Below are 17486 nucleotides of genomic sequence, written 5' to 3'. Positions count from 1 at the left end.
CCCTGTAATAAATTATTGCATGTATTAAAAATTCGGAAAGATATAAATTAAATATGTTTGTAATAATGTGAAATATAAAATGTAAAAAAACCCCGCTCCGGGTCTGGTCGAAAATCCCCTTTGGAAAGCGACAGATTGCCACCAACAACCAAGATAACGAACTCAGGGGAAACCCATCTACTCAGATAAAACTGACAAGATGAGGGCCATCAAGGACACAATAGAACTGGCTCAGAGAATCACCTACCTCCGGACCCGAGCAACGCCCTACAGATTTCTGTGGGGAACAATCAAGCTGCAAAGAGACAGACTCCAAAAAGATAATCATCACCGGACCTGAACACCCCACCTGTCAGACCAGGGGTGGAAGGAGCAATCAAAAATGACAAAAGAGAGGAACACAGCCCAGATACTCATCTGTACCAGCCCGGATTCCACTACTCTGCCCTGATGGAGCAAGTTGAAATACATATAGAGTCTCCTTTGCATATGAGGAGACTCTGCCCGGACACCAGTTAACTCTATTATTCCATGTCAGGAAATCCATTCACTGGACGATCAGAGACACTTGGTGAATGGAACCTGCTTGGAATTTTAGCCCAAGGACATAAAACCTCTATAAAAACCCAAGCCTGGAAACCCTCAAACGTGGATTTGGGAACCCTATACCTTTGGTGTAGACCCTGTCCACCCAGCGCTGCGCTGACTATTTTATTGTGGTATTTTATCATTGTTGCTTTCTGTTGTTTATTAATAAATCTTTCTTTTCATTTATAATCAAGAAATTGCCTTTGCATTTATAACACCCCCCATCACACGTGTGCCCTCGAGGCTCTCAGGGAAGGGAGACAGCCAGGTAGTACACTATAAATATAAGTTTTATTGATGTGTGAAATCCAACAAGTACAGCTGGCATCTCGGAAACACCGACACAAACCAAACATCTCCTCCTGCCCAGCAGCTCCCGGCACCCTCTGGTGAGCATTGCTGGGCGCCAGCAGCAAGCTGGCACCTGGCACCCCGTCCCTGCGGGGCACTTACCTGCATGTGCAGCCCAGCCTGGAGAGCCCAGGGCCTCACCTCCACCCTGCCTGGTTCCTGCCAGGCTGCAGCTGTGGGCAGCAGTGCCCTGGTCCCGCTTCACAGCCTCCTCCCAGCAAGGCAGAAAGACCTGGGCAAATGCCCCCCGGAGCAGCTGCCACAACAGAGCTGTGCCAGCAGACTCCCTTGGCCTTTGAGCTGTTACCTGGATCTTATTTTGGCAAGCTGGCCCAGAGAGAAAGCAGCTCATGCCTGTGGTCTTGTGGAAATGTGAGTTTCAATGCCTGCACTTCTCTGCATGGTGCCCCACAGATCACACGTGCCCCCCACTGTCCAGATTCCTCTGCATGTGTGGACACGGTGAAGGCTGGAAAACCACAGGGTCCAGCGTGGCAGGGACACACAGAGATGCCAGGCAGCCACAGGCTGCCAGTGGCAGAGGGACAGGACAAATGGTGTCCACACACAGTGAGAAGGAAACACTGTTTTATTGCCTGATTTAGGAGAGGGGTGAAACCCTGGGAGAAGTCCCATCCCCTCCTTGTTCTAGCCCAGTCTCCCCTCCAGCAAACCCCAGCCAGGTGATGAAGCATTTGCTCTTCTTGTGCGTGTGACAAAGGTGGCCTGGACATGCATGGAGGTGAGTGGCCATCCCCCTGCCTGCCTGCCATCACCACCCCCGTGCGAGGCAGAACCTGACACAGCCTTGGGCCAAAGGGGCTGAAGCAGTTTTTGGTGGGTTGAGGCTCAACCAGTGTTCCCAGGGAGCCAGAGCCACTGCTTGAACCCCACCCTCAAAGTGCATCACAAGGGAAGGCAGGGGCAGGAGAGGAGGTGTGGGGGAAGAAGCCTGCTCTCCTCCATCACACTCCTCGTGATTATCCAGACGCTCTCTCGTGGGATTCCTGCAGCCAGAAGCAACCATGGCTCTGCTTCCCTGCCCTGATAAAGTGCATCCTTGCTGCTTCCCTAAGGGCCCCCTGGAGCACGATGGCTGCACCCTGTCCCTCTGCCATGCCCGGGCAGAGAAAACCCCTCCTGTCCTGCTCCTGCAGGGCAGGGATCACCCAGGCAATAAATCCCGGGGTGCTCAGCCCACTCAGTGCAAACCTTCTTCTTCTCCTTGCATTTCCCTGCACCTTCCACCACCTCTGGGACTGTCCTTGAAGCGAGGGAAAGCGCGGTGGCACTGTGGCTCAGCTCCTCAGGCAGCTCCGAGGGTGCCTTTGCCCTGTGCCACATCCCCCACTCCTCAGCCCCCTCCTACCAACACATTCACTTGTGTCCCGCTGCCCTGGGGATGGGTGGCCTGCCCCATCACCCCCACTCCCCAGAGCCCTTGCCCAGCCATCCTGCAGCTCCAGGGTTTGTCCTGGCCCTCTGCCCTGCAGTGGCCACATACCTGCTCGGCTGGGACACTGCAACTCAGGGGTGCAGGAGGCACAGGCTGTGCTGAGCCCTCCTGGACATCCCAGAGGTGCTGCCAGCTGCTCCATCCCAGGCAGGCTGGCACTGCCCTGGCAGTGTTGCTCCGAGCAGGGGAGCAACATTCCACAGGCTTTCTCTGCAAGCAGCAGAGCCTGGTCAACAAAGCCTTCCCTGTGTGTGGGGGACACGAGCAGTGGCAGTTGCTGGTGCCTGCTGGTAGCCCCTTTGCTCCACACGCTAGTCCATCTTGTCCTGGTCCTCCTGGGAGTGGTGGTGGCCCTGGCTGTGCTGGCACAGGGGTGTCCAGGTGTGCTAGGTGCAGGACACAGAGCTGGGGATGGCAGCACCTCCAGGGTGCAGGAAACAGGACCCACCACGAGTGCCCCAAATGCCAGGGAGGAAGCAGGAGATGTGCAAAGCTGCCCCACTGACACCTCCTCCATCTTGGGATCCATCCAGGGGAAAGCCTCACCCCAGCAGAGCACACTCTGTGCAGGGCCAGGCTTAACTAGTCCCAGCCCAAGAGCAGGACAGAAGCAGGGCATCAGTCCTATCAGCTCCAGAGACAAGGGGATGGAGAATGGTGACAGCCCACATGTTCCAGCTCTCTGCCCATCCATGCACCTCGTGACAGAGCAGGCACAGGGACTGTCCCCCATTCCTCCTTGCTCCTGGGGCTGGCAGCACTGCAGCCCTCCAGCTGACACAGCTCCACTGTGGAAGGTCCAGGAGCAGAGGGGAATTTTGTGAGGGATAGTGAAAAGTCAGACAACAGCCCCTGGGGACGACCTCAATGCTCAGCATGGAAAGGGCAGCAGGCTGTGTCCTGCTTCCAGACTCTGTGTGCAGGAGGGCCCCATGGCCAAACATTCCTCAATGCTCTCCAGGCAGGGGAAGCTCAGCTTTGCTGAGTGCTCAGCATCAGTGTCAGCCCAGCCAGACTCTGCTGTGCAGCCCCAACCCAAGCCAGCAAAACCAAAGATCAGTCTCCAGGATTCTGCTGGAATCTGGCACTTGCCCTGCAATCCCTGGCTGCTCAGAGTGCCAGGACAGGATTCCCCAGGCTGACCTGAACCAGGGCCAGCCTGCCAGGGTGGGGCAGCGCTGCCTCCCCCGTGTCCATGCTCGCCAAAAACCTGCGGGTTCCCATGTCTGTGGGTGACAAGTGCAGCCCGCTGCCAGCAGTGCCAGCACACCCACAGAGCCTGTGCAGGTAAGCAGGGTGCTGTGTTCCCAGCACAGCATGTGCAGATGCCCCACCAGCTCTGGGCTCAACTCAGTTCCTCTGGAGAGCCAGCACGGTGTGGAATTGCCTTCCCTCTGCAAGGTGTGTGACTTTGGAGCAGCCACCAGAGAAATGTGCCAAGAAGGGACCTTATCCTGGCACCAGTCACGACGTGCAAAGACCTTCCCAGCGTCCAGGTCACCTGCTGCAAACAAACCTCTCTGGGATCTCATCTGGTTTCCAGTCCAGGCACTGCTGGGACCCCTTTCTGCAGTGTCACCCTGAGGGGTTGGCACTGTGACACGCCGGGTGTCCTTGGCATCCCCTCCTTGCATGGTGCTGAGCGAGGCTTGTCCGCCCTGTCCTGCTGAGACAGCCCCAGTGGTGCCGGGGGAAAAAAGGTTGCAGGGGAAGGGCTCAGGGCCAGCTCTCCTCCTGCAGCAGAGGCTCCAGTGATGACACAGCTGAGCCCAGCCCTGGTTTTCGGCCTCCTGGCACTGGCAGGGTGTGGGAACCTAAATCCTCCTTGCTCCATGCAAGGGATCAGTCACTTCTCTCCGTGTTGATTTGGTTCAGACCCTCTTGTCTCAGTCCCCAGAGACAACAGGGACTGAATGTGACAGTCTCTAAGGTCTGAGAACACTGTCCTGCTCCCACAGACCCTGGTGTGAAGGTCCTGGCTCTGAGGATGGTGTCCCAGCAGGAGTCTGAGACAGAGCCCCAAGTCCTTCTCTGCCTGCAGGCTCCCTTTCCCCTCTGTGAAGAATGGGATACAGTGGGGTTTGTGGGGAAAAAAACAAAATTAAACTCAAAAAAAGAAAAAGAAAAAAGGAAAAAAAGGAGGAGGATTTGCACAGAAAGGAAAGGGGGTGCAGCAATCTCTGTGGCTACGGCGACAGGAAACAATAAAGCCTTGTGCAACTTCACCTATGGCATCTTTGGGCTCTTCTCAGCCCCGACTCACACGCTGCTGGCCAGGATGAGGAACGGGGCCACGAGCTGCACTTCCAGCTCTGCAGCTCCCTCCTCCCAGCCCAGCTCCAGCCCGCTGCTCCCCCTGCACTGAGCAGGCTCCTGCCAGGCGTGCTCAGCACAAACCACCTCGGCAGGACTGTCCCTGGTGTCCCCAGGGCAGCGCCAGGCAGGGACAACGAGAGGGGACCCAAGCTCCATGGGGCTCATCAGTCCTGGGGGGGAAAGGTGGCACATGCCAGGGCTGTACAAAACGTTTTGCAATGAAGAGTGTGTGGGAAGGTTAAAACAGTTCCGAGATGTCTCAAAACCCTTCTCGACTGAGCCAGGCCTGGCTGGCACCTCCCAGTGCCTCTGCCACGGTCCGGGACCTGCAGGAGCACCGTGTCCATCTGCAGAACATCTCTCACAGCAGGCCAGGCCCGGGAACGGCACCGAGGCCCCTTTATCTCTCAGATTTCACCTTGTACCTGAGGACCAGGTAAGCCAGGAGCCGCAGGATGACGAAGAAGATGCCCAGGATGAGGAAGTCCAGGTAGAGCTTGGCCTCCTCCACATCCAGCTCCTGCAGGATCTTGATGGGTTTTTGGAAAGGGCAGAAGTCCTCGAGGCACTCCAGGTCCTCGCGCTCCATGGCGTAGATGGTGAGGATGACCCCCTCGAAGCCATACCTAGGGCAGAGCACACCCCGAGGGTCACCAGGGGCCCAGGGGAGCCCAGCACAGGGAGCTCTGCCCAGAGCTGGGGGCCCACCTGACATAGGAGACGTAGGAGCTCCACTGCAGGTAGGTGGGGATGGTCTTGAAGCTGACGAAGAAGCCCGAGAACAGCAGCACAGGGATGGCAGTGACGGGTCCCACAAAGGTGGCCACCTGGGGGGCAGAGGCCACTGGGGGTCACGTCTCTGCCCACCTGCGGGCAGCACTTCACCCCAAATTGTCTTGGGGGCCCTTGCAACTCTGCACAGAACAGGCAAAGCCCTGTCAGACCTGCAGGGAAGTGGAAGCAGCTCCGATGAGAAGCCCCAGGGACTGGGCCACCAGGGCTGTGGCGGTGGCCAGGGCGGAGAAGAGCAGGAAGCGCGTGGCCTCGGGGGGCTGGCCCGTCATCCAGTACACGATGCTGCAGTAGGCGATGGGGCAGATCACCTGCACGGGGACAGAGACATCACCCTGCTGGGCCATCCCCACCCCAAAGAGCGTCCTGGGGGAGGAGGGACCCCTCCACAGCCAGCCTGGAGCACGGGTAGGAATTGTCTGTGCCAAGGATGGCACGTCAGCATCAGGGTGGTGACTAAATCCACGGAAAACTCACCTGGAAGGGCACATCAGCCATGGTCTTTGCCAGGTAATAGGCTTTGAGGCTGTACCAGTAGTTCAAGTGCTCCCTCAGGAATACGGTCATCTCCTGGGGGACTGCAGGGAAACAGGGAGTGAGCAGCCAGCAATTCCCTGCCCTGGGGTGCTCCAGCCCCTCTCCCACCCACCCTGGTGCAGGTAACCAGGTAACCCCCACCTGCATGGTGACAGGGAGCTCAAACCTTCATTGGGGAAAAAAAAAATCAGTGACTGATGTGGGAAATTTCCACGTGGAAAAGTCAGCTTGGGTGGAGCTTTTTAAGCAAAGAAGGGAAGCAGAAAATACAGATTTATTACATTTTTTATGTTTTCTCAGATCAAAAAAATAAAAATATTAAAAATATATAAAAATATTAAAAATATATAATTTAATATATTTTTAGTTATATATTAAAAAGATATCATTATAAAAAATAAAATCTTAAAATTCCAGCATTCTGCTTTGAGCCAACAAGGGCCAAACAGCCAAACAAAAAGGGCAAAACTGCAATGCAGGCAAACAGAAGATTTTCTCCCATTCTTTAGATTTTTTTCTTTCCTCTCTTATTTTCCCCCTTTTGCCCAATCCCTCTGGGTCCCCAGCACACCCACACTGCCATGTTGGGGTGCCATGCACCCCACCAGCTGGGAGCAGCAAGGGCATTTTGGGGAGAGGAGCTGCTTACAGGTGAGGATGGTGGGCATGAGGGCAGCGAACATGAGGAAGAGCATGGAGAAGAAGAGGAAGCCAGTGTTGTTGAAGACCTTGCCCGCGTCGTTGCCGATGTGCAGGTAGAGCAGCCCGATGAGCACCCCGATGCAGATGTGGGACATGAACCGCAGGTGGGTCAGCACCTGTAGGCACAGAGGGGCTCAGAAAGGTGGGGCTGCACCCCAAAAACATCTCAAGGGAGCGGCAGGCAGCCCATGTCACTCCTTGTCACTGCCAGCCCCCAACAGAGCCCAACCCCGAGCCCTGGCCCAGCCTCCCTTGCCCTCACCGTGTCCCTTAGGATGCAGATGAAGGTTCTCTTGAAGAGGATGCAGAACTGAGTTGAGGTGCTGGTGGCAAATGTGTGGCTCTCGATGTGATCCACATCCTGCAAGACCACGGGGACAAGGGTTGTGTTCACAGCACAGGGGCCCAGCTGGCACAGGAGGCTCCCCTGAACCCCACTCACCGTCCCACATGTTGGGCACGATGAATCTGCCTTGTCAGGGCTGCTCTTCTTCTCAGCCATGGTGCACATCCCGTTCTGGACGGCGCGGAACAGGACAGGGTTGAGGTCCCCGTACTCTCCTGAGGCCACCTCGATGACTGTGGAGGAGGACAGGACCCCTGAGAGGTGCTGAGCCAACAGCACCTAACGGGAAGGGCATAGGCTTCTCCCTTGGGCAACCTGGGGGCAACCTGGGCAGCCCCCAGGGCTTGGGCACTGGGTTTGGACCTCGCCACCCTCTGCTGGGGACACTCACTGAAGTCAGCAGGGTTGTGGTATGTGGGGCAGTGGAGGCCGAGGCCCTTCAGGTAGGGGATGAGGTTGGTCACGACGCCCTTGAAGATGCACTGGCCCTGGCTGAGGATGTAGAGCTGCAGGAGAAAGCCAGGATGTGGCAGGTGCAGGGTAGCCAGGGCATTGTCACCCTCTCCTGCCCACCTCCCCGTCACAGGGTGACACAGGCCACCCTTGCCAGACCCCGGCCACACAAGCCCCAGGTCAAATGCCTGCAGCCCATCCCTCCCATGGCTTCTCTCCTGGGTCTTGGGGCCAGAGGGATCCTGTCCCAGCCCAAACCTTGTCGAACATCTCAAAGAGCTTGGCGCTGGGCTGGTGGATGGTGCAGATAATGGTGCGCCCGCCCTGAGCCAGGGACCGCATCAGGGACACCACCTGGAAGCAGGAGGCACTGTCCAGGCCGCTGTGGCCACCCAGGATGGGGTGGAGGAGAAAGAGACAGCAGAGAGAGAAGGGGAGAGGTGAGAGAGGGAGAAGAACATCTTAAAGATACCCCCACTTGCCTCCCCTTGTGGGCACCCTCCCCTCAGATCGAGGCAGAAGAGCATCAGCCCCAGGGGCACAGTCCCACCCCATGCTCAGGTGGGCACCAGAGGGTTCTGGCCACGCCAGCAGGGGCAGCCCAGCTGGGCAGGCAGTGCTGGGAGCCCCTGTGGCCTCACCTGGTGGGCTCATCGAAGAACATGACGGGTGGATTGTTGACCAGCTCCAGGGCGATGGCCAGGCGCTTGCGCTGACCCCCCGACAGGGAGCTGGTGCGGGTGTACGAGCACTCCAGCAGCCCCAGGGCTGTCAGGATCTCATTCACCTGGGAGACAGCCAAGGGTTTTCATGGACTCTCATCTCATCCCTGCCACCTCTCTTCATCCTTGCCATCCCCTGCTCCCCTTGTCCCCATCCTCAGGAGACATGAGGGGTCTGGGCCCACCCTCCTCAGCACTTACCAGCTCCTTCTTCACCTCCTGCTTCTCACTCAGCTTCAGATTAGCAGAGACCTGCAGGGAGAGGATGGCCAGGGAGACACGACTGTCAGATATGGGGACCAGAACTGGTTCCACCTCTGTGTGCTCAGGGTAAAGGGAGCACGAGCAGCAGGATTTTGTTCCCGCGTCCCAGAGCCCTTGGAAATGCCTGATGTCAGTGTGGGCTCAGTGCCCACAGGATGCAGAACTCACCATCATGGCCTCGAGCACGGTGAGGTGTGGCAGGAGCATGTCATCCTGCATGATGTAGCAGGACATCTTGCGGAAGGTGCGCAGGTCCCGCGGCCGCCCGTTCACCAGGATCTGCCCCTTCATCCCAGTCTCCCTGCAGGAAGGAGGCGTGGGGGAATGCAGCACAGCCCTGCACCCCCAGCCCCCCTGGTGCCCCCCAGCCTCACCTGTAGCCAGCCAGGATGTTCATTAGAGTGGATTTCCCAGCTCCCGAGGGGCCCATGATCCCAATGAGCTCCCGTTGGCAGAACTTCCCTGACAGGCATTTGAGGAGAGTCTTGTACCCTGGAGGAAGAGAGCAGCAGGGGTTTGGCTTCCCAGGGCAGCGGTGCTAGAGGGATTTCGATGCCATCCCAGGACCTGGAGCACCTCAGGACCTCTACGTGTCGTGCCAGGGGCTGTGTGTGCCTGGAGGTGTCTCCATCAGCATCCCCAGGGCTGTCACCACAGCAGCTGTCACCTCCAGCATGATCCCTGCCCCTGGTCCTTGGCTGATCCCACTGATTCCCAGTGCTGAAGAAGCTCCTGACCTGGATCGCAGCAAAGACCAGGGAAATCCCCGGGTCAGGTCTCAGAGCCGCTAAGGAAGATTACCAGGCTGTGACACTTGTCCTGGGCATGTCTTCAGATGCTGATCCCCAAGGCCAGGGGGGAGGGACAGCGCCGAGCAGGGCAGCACGGGGCAGGCAGAATTCCCAATCCGGCTGCTGCCTTCATTGGCATTCACGCTGTGGCACCCGGCAGCAGCCACTGCTAATCAGACCTGGAATTATCTCTGCTTTAAACGCGGCTGATTAGCATTTTCTGGCAGAAGGAACATGATGTGTCGGGAGGAAGGAACAAGCACAGCCTCAGGCTGTCAGGAGCTGCCCCTGAAATGGAGCCCTGGCTGGACAGCGATGGGAGAGGGGGGTGATAACACCACGGACCATCCCCTCTGTGGGGATGTCCCCTCTGTGCCCCGCGGGGACAGCCGCTGTGGGGCAAGGACAACAAACCCCAGCTGGGACAACCCCAGGGACAGACCAGGGTGGCACCTCACCGGGGGCTCCCTGTGGTTTGTCCGTCCCCTGGGAATGTCATCCAGCTCCGCGAGTGCCCCGTTCCTCCTGTGCCCCTCTCGGGGTCAGGAGCCCCGCAGCAGGAGGGGTCCCGCGGGCAGAGGGGAGGCCAGGGGAGGGCGGGGGGCTGCTCAGGGTGGCCAGGGGCGAGCAGGGCCGGCAGCCCCCCCCGGCAGCACGGCTCCGCTCCGCGCATGCTGCTCACGTCGGCGCCACTGCAGCTTGCGGTGCGGTTACTCACGTTCATTGACTGCCAGTAACCTCCTGCCTCGGCCCGGCGGGCCAGCCGGAGCTGGGGGCTGTGGCCAAAACCACCGCCACCCCCCGCCAGCTCTGCCTGAACGGGGGGAGAAACGCGTCCCTCCCACCGCCATCCCACGGACCCCGGGACCCCTCGGTTCGCTCCCACCTGGTCCAGCCGCCCGAGCTTTTCCCCCTCCCTCCCTGCAGGGCATTGGCCCGCTAGCAAGCAGCCGGTTCCCTCCGGGCTGCTCCGGCACGATCCAGCCCTGGCGAACCCGCGGTTGTGCCGTGGACCCTCCTGGGATGCTTCCTCAGCATCCCGGATAAACAGGGAGGCATCATCCCGGCAGATGCCAGGGCTGCTCCCAGCGTGTTTCAGCGCCTGCGTTCCCCGAGCTGCACAGCCTGGGGACAGGAGCAGAGCCCCATCCGCCACTCCTGGCTGGCAGGGCCCCTCACCGAGCGGCCCTGTGACCTCGGTCCCCGCCTGCCTTCGGCTTCTGCAGATCAGCTCACCCTCCATCTTATCGGGCTGCCTGAGTGGCATCCCATTAACTGAGAGCGCTAATTAAAGCAGACTGCCACCCACCAGCCGCCATCTGCCTCCCCTCTCCCCTCCCCGAGCTCTCGGCCAGAGTCGCACACAGGGAAGGGAGCCTCGGTCTCGGCTGCCCAGGGAGAGGAAATCCCCCACAAACCACACCTTCCCTCTGAGCTGGGGCACCCCTGGGGTCTCCTGCTTCATCCCACACAGCCATCACACCCCAAACAGCAGTGCCGGGGAAACCCATCCCACCCCTCCTGGCTGCCCCGGGATATCTGCGCTGGCCAGAGGTTTCCCTGGAATGCGCTCTGCTTTCTCCTGGCATTGCACAGCGCGGGCATGCAGCAACTGCTGCGGGACACGAGCCTTCCCTCCTCCTCCCACGGGCACCCAGAACAAACAGCCAGCCACAGAGAGCCCCTGGCACTCGGACAGACCGGGGTGAGATCATGGCATGCAGAACGGGAACGGGCTGTGAGAGCCCTGCGGGTCCCATCCCCTCCCTGCCCTTCCCCACCTGCCGGCTCCTACCTCTCTTCCTCCACCAGGATCCCTCCCGCACGGAGTAGGACAGGTCGATGAACTCGATGTTGACAGCCGAGCGCTTCGGGAGGTGGGAAAACCTCTGGGCCTCTGTGATGTGGTTTTCCACCTTCTTCAAGTGGGTGGTGAGCAGCGGAGCATCCGGAGGGCCGGCGTGGCACACCGTGTCCTCCAGGGCGATGGAGACACAAGCGGGATCCATGCCCTTCTCCGCCATCCTGCCGCTCTGTGGGGAGCGCACAGGGATCGGCTCGCAGCGGGCTCCCTCTTCCAGGCACTGCAGGGACCAGCCCACAGCAAGTCCTGTCTCTCCTTCTCCTGCTGGCTCCAGGCCTTGCTGTCCCCTCCGCCCAGCTGCGGCCAGCACCCACATCTGGCTGGAAGGATGGACCCAGCCAGGGATGCCGAGCCTGCGCCGAGGGGCTCAGGGCGAGGAACAGCAGGATTTTGTTCAGCTCCACAGTCAATAATTCATGCACCCCCTGCAGCTTGGTCCAGCTCTGCTGCTGGAGCTGCTCAGCTCTCCCAGCCCCAATCCCATTCGTCCCGGTGGGTGCAGGATGGGAGGTGGCAGAGCTGATGTCCTGCCCTATGCCTGGATGTCCCCAGGGACCCACCAGGAACCAGCCCTGCCCCAGCCTTAGGGAATACAGGTATGAAATCCTAAACAAGCAGATTATTCCAGCTGGTTTATTGGACAAAGCACACCATGCTCCTGGAGCAGAGCAGTCCTGGATACATCAGACCCTCAGACAGTGCCTGGGGTCCCCCTGGGCTTGCTGGGAGAGCCTTAACAGAACAGGGAGGGGGCTCTGCTGATGCCATTCCTTCTGTGCCTTACTCGGCTCATCATTTCACCTTCCAGGCTCTCACAGCACAGCCCCAGAGGCCAGGCCGGCACTGAACTGGGTCCATGACGCTGATGCACCTGCCCCAGCCCTCTCCTGCCTGCAGCGCTCCACAGCCGGCTGCAGCACAGCCCAGCTCCGCTCGGCTCGGGGACTCTGCGGTGCTGGGAGGATGCTGAGCCAAGCAGGGTGGGGAGCACGCTTGTCCCGGCTCTCAGAGGCTGGGAGGGGGTCGGGGATCCCCCCGGCCGCAGGAAAAGGAGCTCGGGCTGTGCCTGAGAGGGCTGTGCCCTGCACCCATCTCGCCTCCCGGTCTGGGGTCGCACCGCCTCGCTAACCTACATTCAGCGGGGCTGCGGGCAGTGGCTCTGCGGCTGCAGCGCACACACACGGCCCCTGCGAGGGGCGGCCGGCTGCCGGGAGCTGCGGGAAATGCCCCCAGCCCGCTCCCTGCTGCAGGCAGATCCCGCTCAGGGCTGGAAGGAAGCCAGCCCAGCCCCGGGGAAGGAGGGGTGGGAAGGAGGGGTGGGGGTTCCCAGCCCGCGGGTCCCCTCCCAGCATCCGCGGGGTGCAGGAACGGGGGGCTCGGGGTGGCGGTGGGGGGCAGCGGGCTCGAAGCGCCCTCGGGCTCACCTTGACTCCTCCGGCTGGGCGTTCACGGAGCGCTAAATCCCGCAAGCGGCTCTCCGCGGCTTAGCCCAGCCCCGAGGCGCGGGGTGGGGACGGGAGGGCTTTGCCCGAGGATGCTCTTCCTTCATCCCTGCTCCCCGCCGGCCCCCTCCATCCCCAGCCCCCCCCCGGGCACGGCCAGGTCTCGGCTCTCCCGCAGGCTCACCTGGCAGGGTGCGGGGCGGCGGCTCCGCTCCCGCAGCGCCCCCGCCTCGCCTCCTCCGCAGACAAAGGGGCGATGCTCGGGGGGCCCGGCCGGGCGGGGCCCGGCTCCGTTCTGTTCGGTTCGGTTCGGTTCGGTTCGGCTGCGGCGCTCAGCGGCGGGAGCCGGGCTGGGCGCTGCCCCCGCGGGTGCCCGGCCCGGGTCTCCTGCCCATCCCTCCGCGGGGCTGGGTGGGCAGGGCGGGCGGGGGGCGCTCCGGCCCCAGCCCCGCAGTGGCTAGCAGGAGCCCCGCAGTGGCCAGCAGCCCCCCGGGCCGGGCTGCTCGGGGGCGCCCCTCTCTGCCAGCCCCGCGGCCGGTGCTGCCGGGCGGGGAGCAGGATGGGCGGCAGGATGGATGGATGGATGGGCTGCTCGGGCGGGCAGCGCTGCCAGGCAGCGAAAAATCCTCTTAAAGGGACCGGCCCTATTTCCTCTCGCTGCCTGCCAGCAGGCCCGGAGCATCCCCGAGCACACGCCGGGGCTTGGCCAGCCCTGCCTCTGCACCCCCCTGCACCCCAGTGCCGGCTCCCGTTCGCATCTGGGACACAGCCCACGCATCTCCCCCCACTGCCCCCGCAGCCCAAACCCCCCTGAGTGAGCCCAACACACCCTAAACCCACTCCCGTCCTGCTCAGCCCTGCACAGACACCTCAACACGGGCACGGGGTGCCACCCGGGCTGCAATGGCTTGGGATAGCCATTGACATGGGTGACAGCTGGTCACAAAGGGTCATGGCAGGGGCTGGCCCTGCAGGGTTTTACTCCCAGCACACGCTCCCTGGTGCAGCTCATCCTGCAGGACCTGGATCCCCCTGCACCTCCCCAGCACCACGCCTGGCTCCCTCCTCGCTGTTACTCACACCTCTCACCCACCACAGCACTTAAACACGAAAGACATATGGAAATGAGTGGCACTAGCAAAAGTATTAATTAAAAAACCATCTGTTGAGCCAAGGAGAGCTTTCCCCGCCCCTCGCCAGCTTAGGGCTGTGTTGCCGCTGAAGATGAATAGATCACACGGACACAGGTTGAGGTGTGGTGAAAAGAAGAGAGAGTTTATTTTTCCTCCTAGGATTTATAGGTTTTTGACCACGGCCAGGGATTGGATGGTCAGGATAACACTTTCTCACTGCACTGGCCATGAGAGATGTCCATCACAAGACATGTAACAGAAAGAATGTACACATATCTAGGTTTACAGTTACTGTCCTGGCAAAGTCTTCAGAAAACCATGTTAGCAAGTTCAGAAGCTGAGTTTTCAGGGCGACATCGCTGGGCCAGATCTCAGGGCAGGATCCAGGCAGAAGAGACCAGGGAGCTGGGCCAGGGGAGGGCACCAGGAGTTATCCATGGAGCCAAACTCGTCGTGGAGGTCTAAAGTCGTCTTGTCATGGATCAAGAGGCACGTGGGACTCACCCAGTTCTCTCTGTACCCAGCAGAGATGTGGGTGCCTCCCATGCCTGGGGCAGTCCGCGGTAGCAGGTCCCAGCCCATGCCTGCTCTGTGTGGTGCCAAACAGCCCTTCCTCCCTGCAGGGGAGCAGAAGGAGGGCCTGGGAATGACCTCATCGATGCTAAACCCCATTCTGCTCAGCTGGGCCCAGGCTGGTGGCCATGAAGTCATTTCAAGGTGGAAGGAAGCAGGGACGGAGCCCGGTGCCATGGACACATTCACATGCCTCTAAACCCCAGCTGGAACCTTCCCAAAGTGGCCTTGTCCATAGCCATGTCCCCGTGGTGGCTCACTTGCTCAGGACAGTGACAGAGGGAGCCTGTCCTGGTTCTGTCATCTGTGTTCAGGGCTGCAGGGACAGAGCAGGCAGCAGAACCTCTTTGCATGACAGGAAAATCTGTGTGATTCCCTGCAAATATATTTTTAATGACCCATGGCTGGTCCTCCAGCATCCCCAGCAATGCCATCACATGCTCCAGACCACCCTCTCCTTCCCTGGGGGAATAAAGCTGCTTCCATGGCTGCTTCCTAAGGAGCCAGAGATGTCCTCAAGGGGCACAGAGGTGTTCCTGATTGGAGCCAAATCTCCCCCTTTGTGGCCCCAAGCTGCTCTGAGGAGAAGTCTCTGGAGAAAGGGGCTCTTAGGGCAGGACCACAGATCCCCTGGAAGGAGCAGGACCAGTGGATGGAGCAGTGGATGGTAAGATTTTCCACCTGGGAGATGAGATCTTTCTCCACTCTGCACTCCCAGGGAGGCTGCCGGGAAGTTTGACCCACTGACCCTCAGCAGTGGGTGCTGCAGCCCTGGCCAGGCTGCTCTGTCTGTGGCATGGGGACAGGAGGCAGATGTCACACTCCTGCTGGCCTCAGCAAGCTCAGAGGGCAGCTCCACCTCTCAGCTGGAATTACCTGACACAGAGAAATCCCAGCCTCCAGCACTGAAGGACAGGTATTTTGTAACAGGCACAGGTGCTGCCTCCCCCCTAAAAGGGATCTGAGGCTCCTGTGGGAAGCAGGCAGGGAAATGGGTGCTGCCACCACTGTCCCCAAACCCAGCTGCAGGAAACACACACAGATCCCAGCACAGGCTGCTCCCAGAGCATCCCCTGCCCCGGAGAGTCCTGGGACGAGCCAGCCCTGCAAGTGCAGGACATCTCTTCTCCTCTCGGATGACAAAGCACAGCGATGGAGACACGAGCACAGCCCCGGGTGGCCCAGCTCTACCTGGAGGAACCTGAGGAGAGCAAAGACAGCAAATTTGGAGCCGTTCGCAGCTCCCACCTCCCAGTGCCAGCCTTCCCCACAGCCCAGCGAGCCTCAGCTGGGCAGTGCCACCTCCAGGACTCACCGCAGGGTACGTGGCAGTCGCACTCGCAGATGTCACAGCGCTGGAACCAGCGGGGCCAGCCCGAGAGTTTGGTGACACAGGCTGAGATCTTGATGCAGCCGCGGTTGAGGAAGGCTCCCAGGTGTTCCTGGCTGCCGCAGGACGAGGAGCACTTGCCGGCGATGTCCCGCTCGCTGATCTCGATGCGGCCGCGCAGGCAGATCCCTGCAGGGGCAGAGCCCATGGCGGGGGGCTCGCCTGGAGCCCCGGGGCAAGGAGGGCTCGGGACGTGCCTGCAGGCGCTGGCAGAGGCTCAGCGCGACACCCGGGCTACTCACGGAGGCAGGAGGGCTTGGGGGTCCAGCGGCCATCGGACTGGCAGGCGCTGGCAGGGTCCCCCAGCAGCAGGAAGCCGGGCCGGCAGCTGTAGCGCACCACGGAGCCCACCCACCAGTCGTTCCCGTGCACCACCGAGTTAAAATCCGCCTCGGGCCGCCCGCAGTTCACTGCGGACAGGGATGGAACCGGGGCTGGTAGCCTGGGCAGCCTGCTGGCCACAGACAAAGCTGGGTGCCCCAGGCTGCTGGACACACGCACTCGTGAGCGTGGCACAAAGCTCAGCAGCGTCCCCAAGGGTCCCCCGTCCTTCTCCCTGGGGCTTTACCTCTGCAGAAGGACTTGTAGCCCAGCCAGCAGCAGCTGCCGTTCCCACACTGGCTCCTCTTCAGCTCCTTGTGCCGCCCCTTGCAGCCCCCCATGCAGATGGGCGCCGTGCCAGACCAGTAAGTGTCCAGGTCTCCTGGGGCCAGGGGGACCAAGGCAGGGCTGAGCTGGGCTGGGGGGCGAGGACACCGTTCCCAGAGCTCAGAGCCCCACAGAGAGGTGTGGGGCTCATCCCAGCCCACCCCAACCCTTGCTGTGGTGAGGAATGCAGCGTCTCAGACCTCAGCTCCCACGTCCCCTGTGCTAAGCCTTGGTCTTGCTCCTCGCTGGGCAGGACAGGTGCTCTGGGGCACCCCATAAACCCCCTCATCCCCCAAACCCCCTGTTACCTTCTGGGTCCTGGCAGGAGGCGAGCGTGGCCAGCACGGTGAGGAAGAGGAGGCCCAGTGCCATCCTCTGCCCTCCTCCCCTCGCCCCTCCAACCACAGACCCCTCTCTGCTTGCCCAGGAGAAAGTGAACTTGGTTTCCACACACATCCCCAGGCCAGGGGATGCTGCAGGACATGGGGGAAGGGAGGAGACATTTCCTTTAATGCCAATCCTCTCCCCAGCAGATAATCTCTGGCAGATTACCCTGCCTGGACCCAGTGTTTAAAGGGACACTCCCAGAACCCAGCACCCGCACCCAAACCCGGCAGAACGCAGGCACAGCCATGCTGGAAAGAGGGCCAGGCTGGAAGTGCTGCCAATGCAAAGCTGGCACGGGGCCCTTCTCTCGAAGGCATCCTCAGCCCAGCTCTGCCAAGGCCAGGGAGCAGGGGCCAGGCAGGGATGGGAAGGCTGGGCAAGGCCACACCAAGTGGGCAGGGATACTCTGCCTGGAGCAAGGAGCATCCTCCAGCAGCGTGTGCTGTCAGCTTCTGCCTCTCCCCTGGAGGTGCTGGGATCCAGTGGTTTCCCCCAGTAGCTCAGAATTCCAACTGCTTTTGCTCACAGGAAACGATGGGGAAAAGTCAGTGTCCAGCCAAGACCAGTAAGGTGCTTCTCTGTGTCCCCCTGGGCACATCACCTCCACACACAGGGCAGGGAGGGCCTAAATGGCACTCCAGGGACCCCAAATTCACACTGTCCTTGTCCAATCACTCAACAGAGGATGAACTGGCTCTGCTCACAAGCCCAGGCTACTCCCTGTATTCAAA

The 17486-nt window shown here is 60.5% G+C and overlaps 1 protein-coding gene across 2 annotated transcripts; it reads right to left on the bottom strand.

Annotated features, from left to right (window-relative positions):
• Window positions 1–860: 860 nt before the first annotated feature.
• ABCG4 (ATP binding cassette subfamily G member 4) lies at window positions 861–13198 on the bottom strand. 2 transcript variants are annotated; one of them, XM_015649642.1, is made up of 15 exons: window positions 12809–13198; window positions 11114–11351; window positions 8902–9019; window positions 8696–8828; window positions 8465–8515; window positions 8183–8328; window positions 7800–7923; window positions 7480–7594; window positions 7185–7321; window positions 7005–7103; window positions 6690–6858; window positions 5981–6081; window positions 5656–5814; window positions 5420–5538; window positions 861–5337 (listed from the first exon to the last, which is right to left on the bottom strand). In XM_015649642.1, the coding sequence occupies exons 2-15, from the start codon at window positions 11340–11342 to the stop codon at window positions 5112–5114; spliced, it is 1926 nt and encodes a 641-aa protein (XP_015505128.1). In that variant the 5' UTR covers window positions 11343–11351; window positions 12809–13198; the 3' UTR covers window positions 861–5111. The 2 variants fall into 2 exon arrangements, with proteins under 2 accessions (XP_015505128.1, XP_015505129.1); XM_015649643.2 differs by lacking the exon at window positions 12809–13198 and adding an exon at window positions 12607–12698.
• Between the last annotated feature and the right edge of the window lie 4288 nt (window positions 13199–17486).

Source organism: Parus major, chromosome 24 (assembly GCF_001522545.3).
Source record: "Parus major isolate Abel chromosome 24, Parus_major1.1, whole genome shotgun sequence".
Taxonomy (NCBI): domain Eukaryota; kingdom Metazoa; phylum Chordata; class Aves; order Passeriformes; family Paridae; genus Parus; species Parus major.
This window is presented reverse-complemented; position numbering and strand designations above follow the sequence as displayed.

What these genes read in the sequence shown, in the direction of transcription:
- ABCG4 (XM_015649642.1), bottom strand. Translation starts at nt 11,342, where the DNA reads ATGGCGGAGAAGGGCATGGATCCCGCTTGTGTCTCCATCGCCCTGGAG. An exon ending in CCGTGCTCGAGGCCATGATG is followed by an intron (nt 8,516 to 8,695) that starts GTGAGTTCTGCA and finishes CTCTCCCTGCAG; the next exon opens with GTCTCTGCTAATCTGAAGCT. An exon ending in TCTTTGAGATGTTCGACAAG is followed by an intron (nt 7,595 to 7,799) that starts GTTTGGGCTGGG and finishes TTTCTCCTGCAG; the next exon opens with CTCTACATCCTCAGCCAGGG.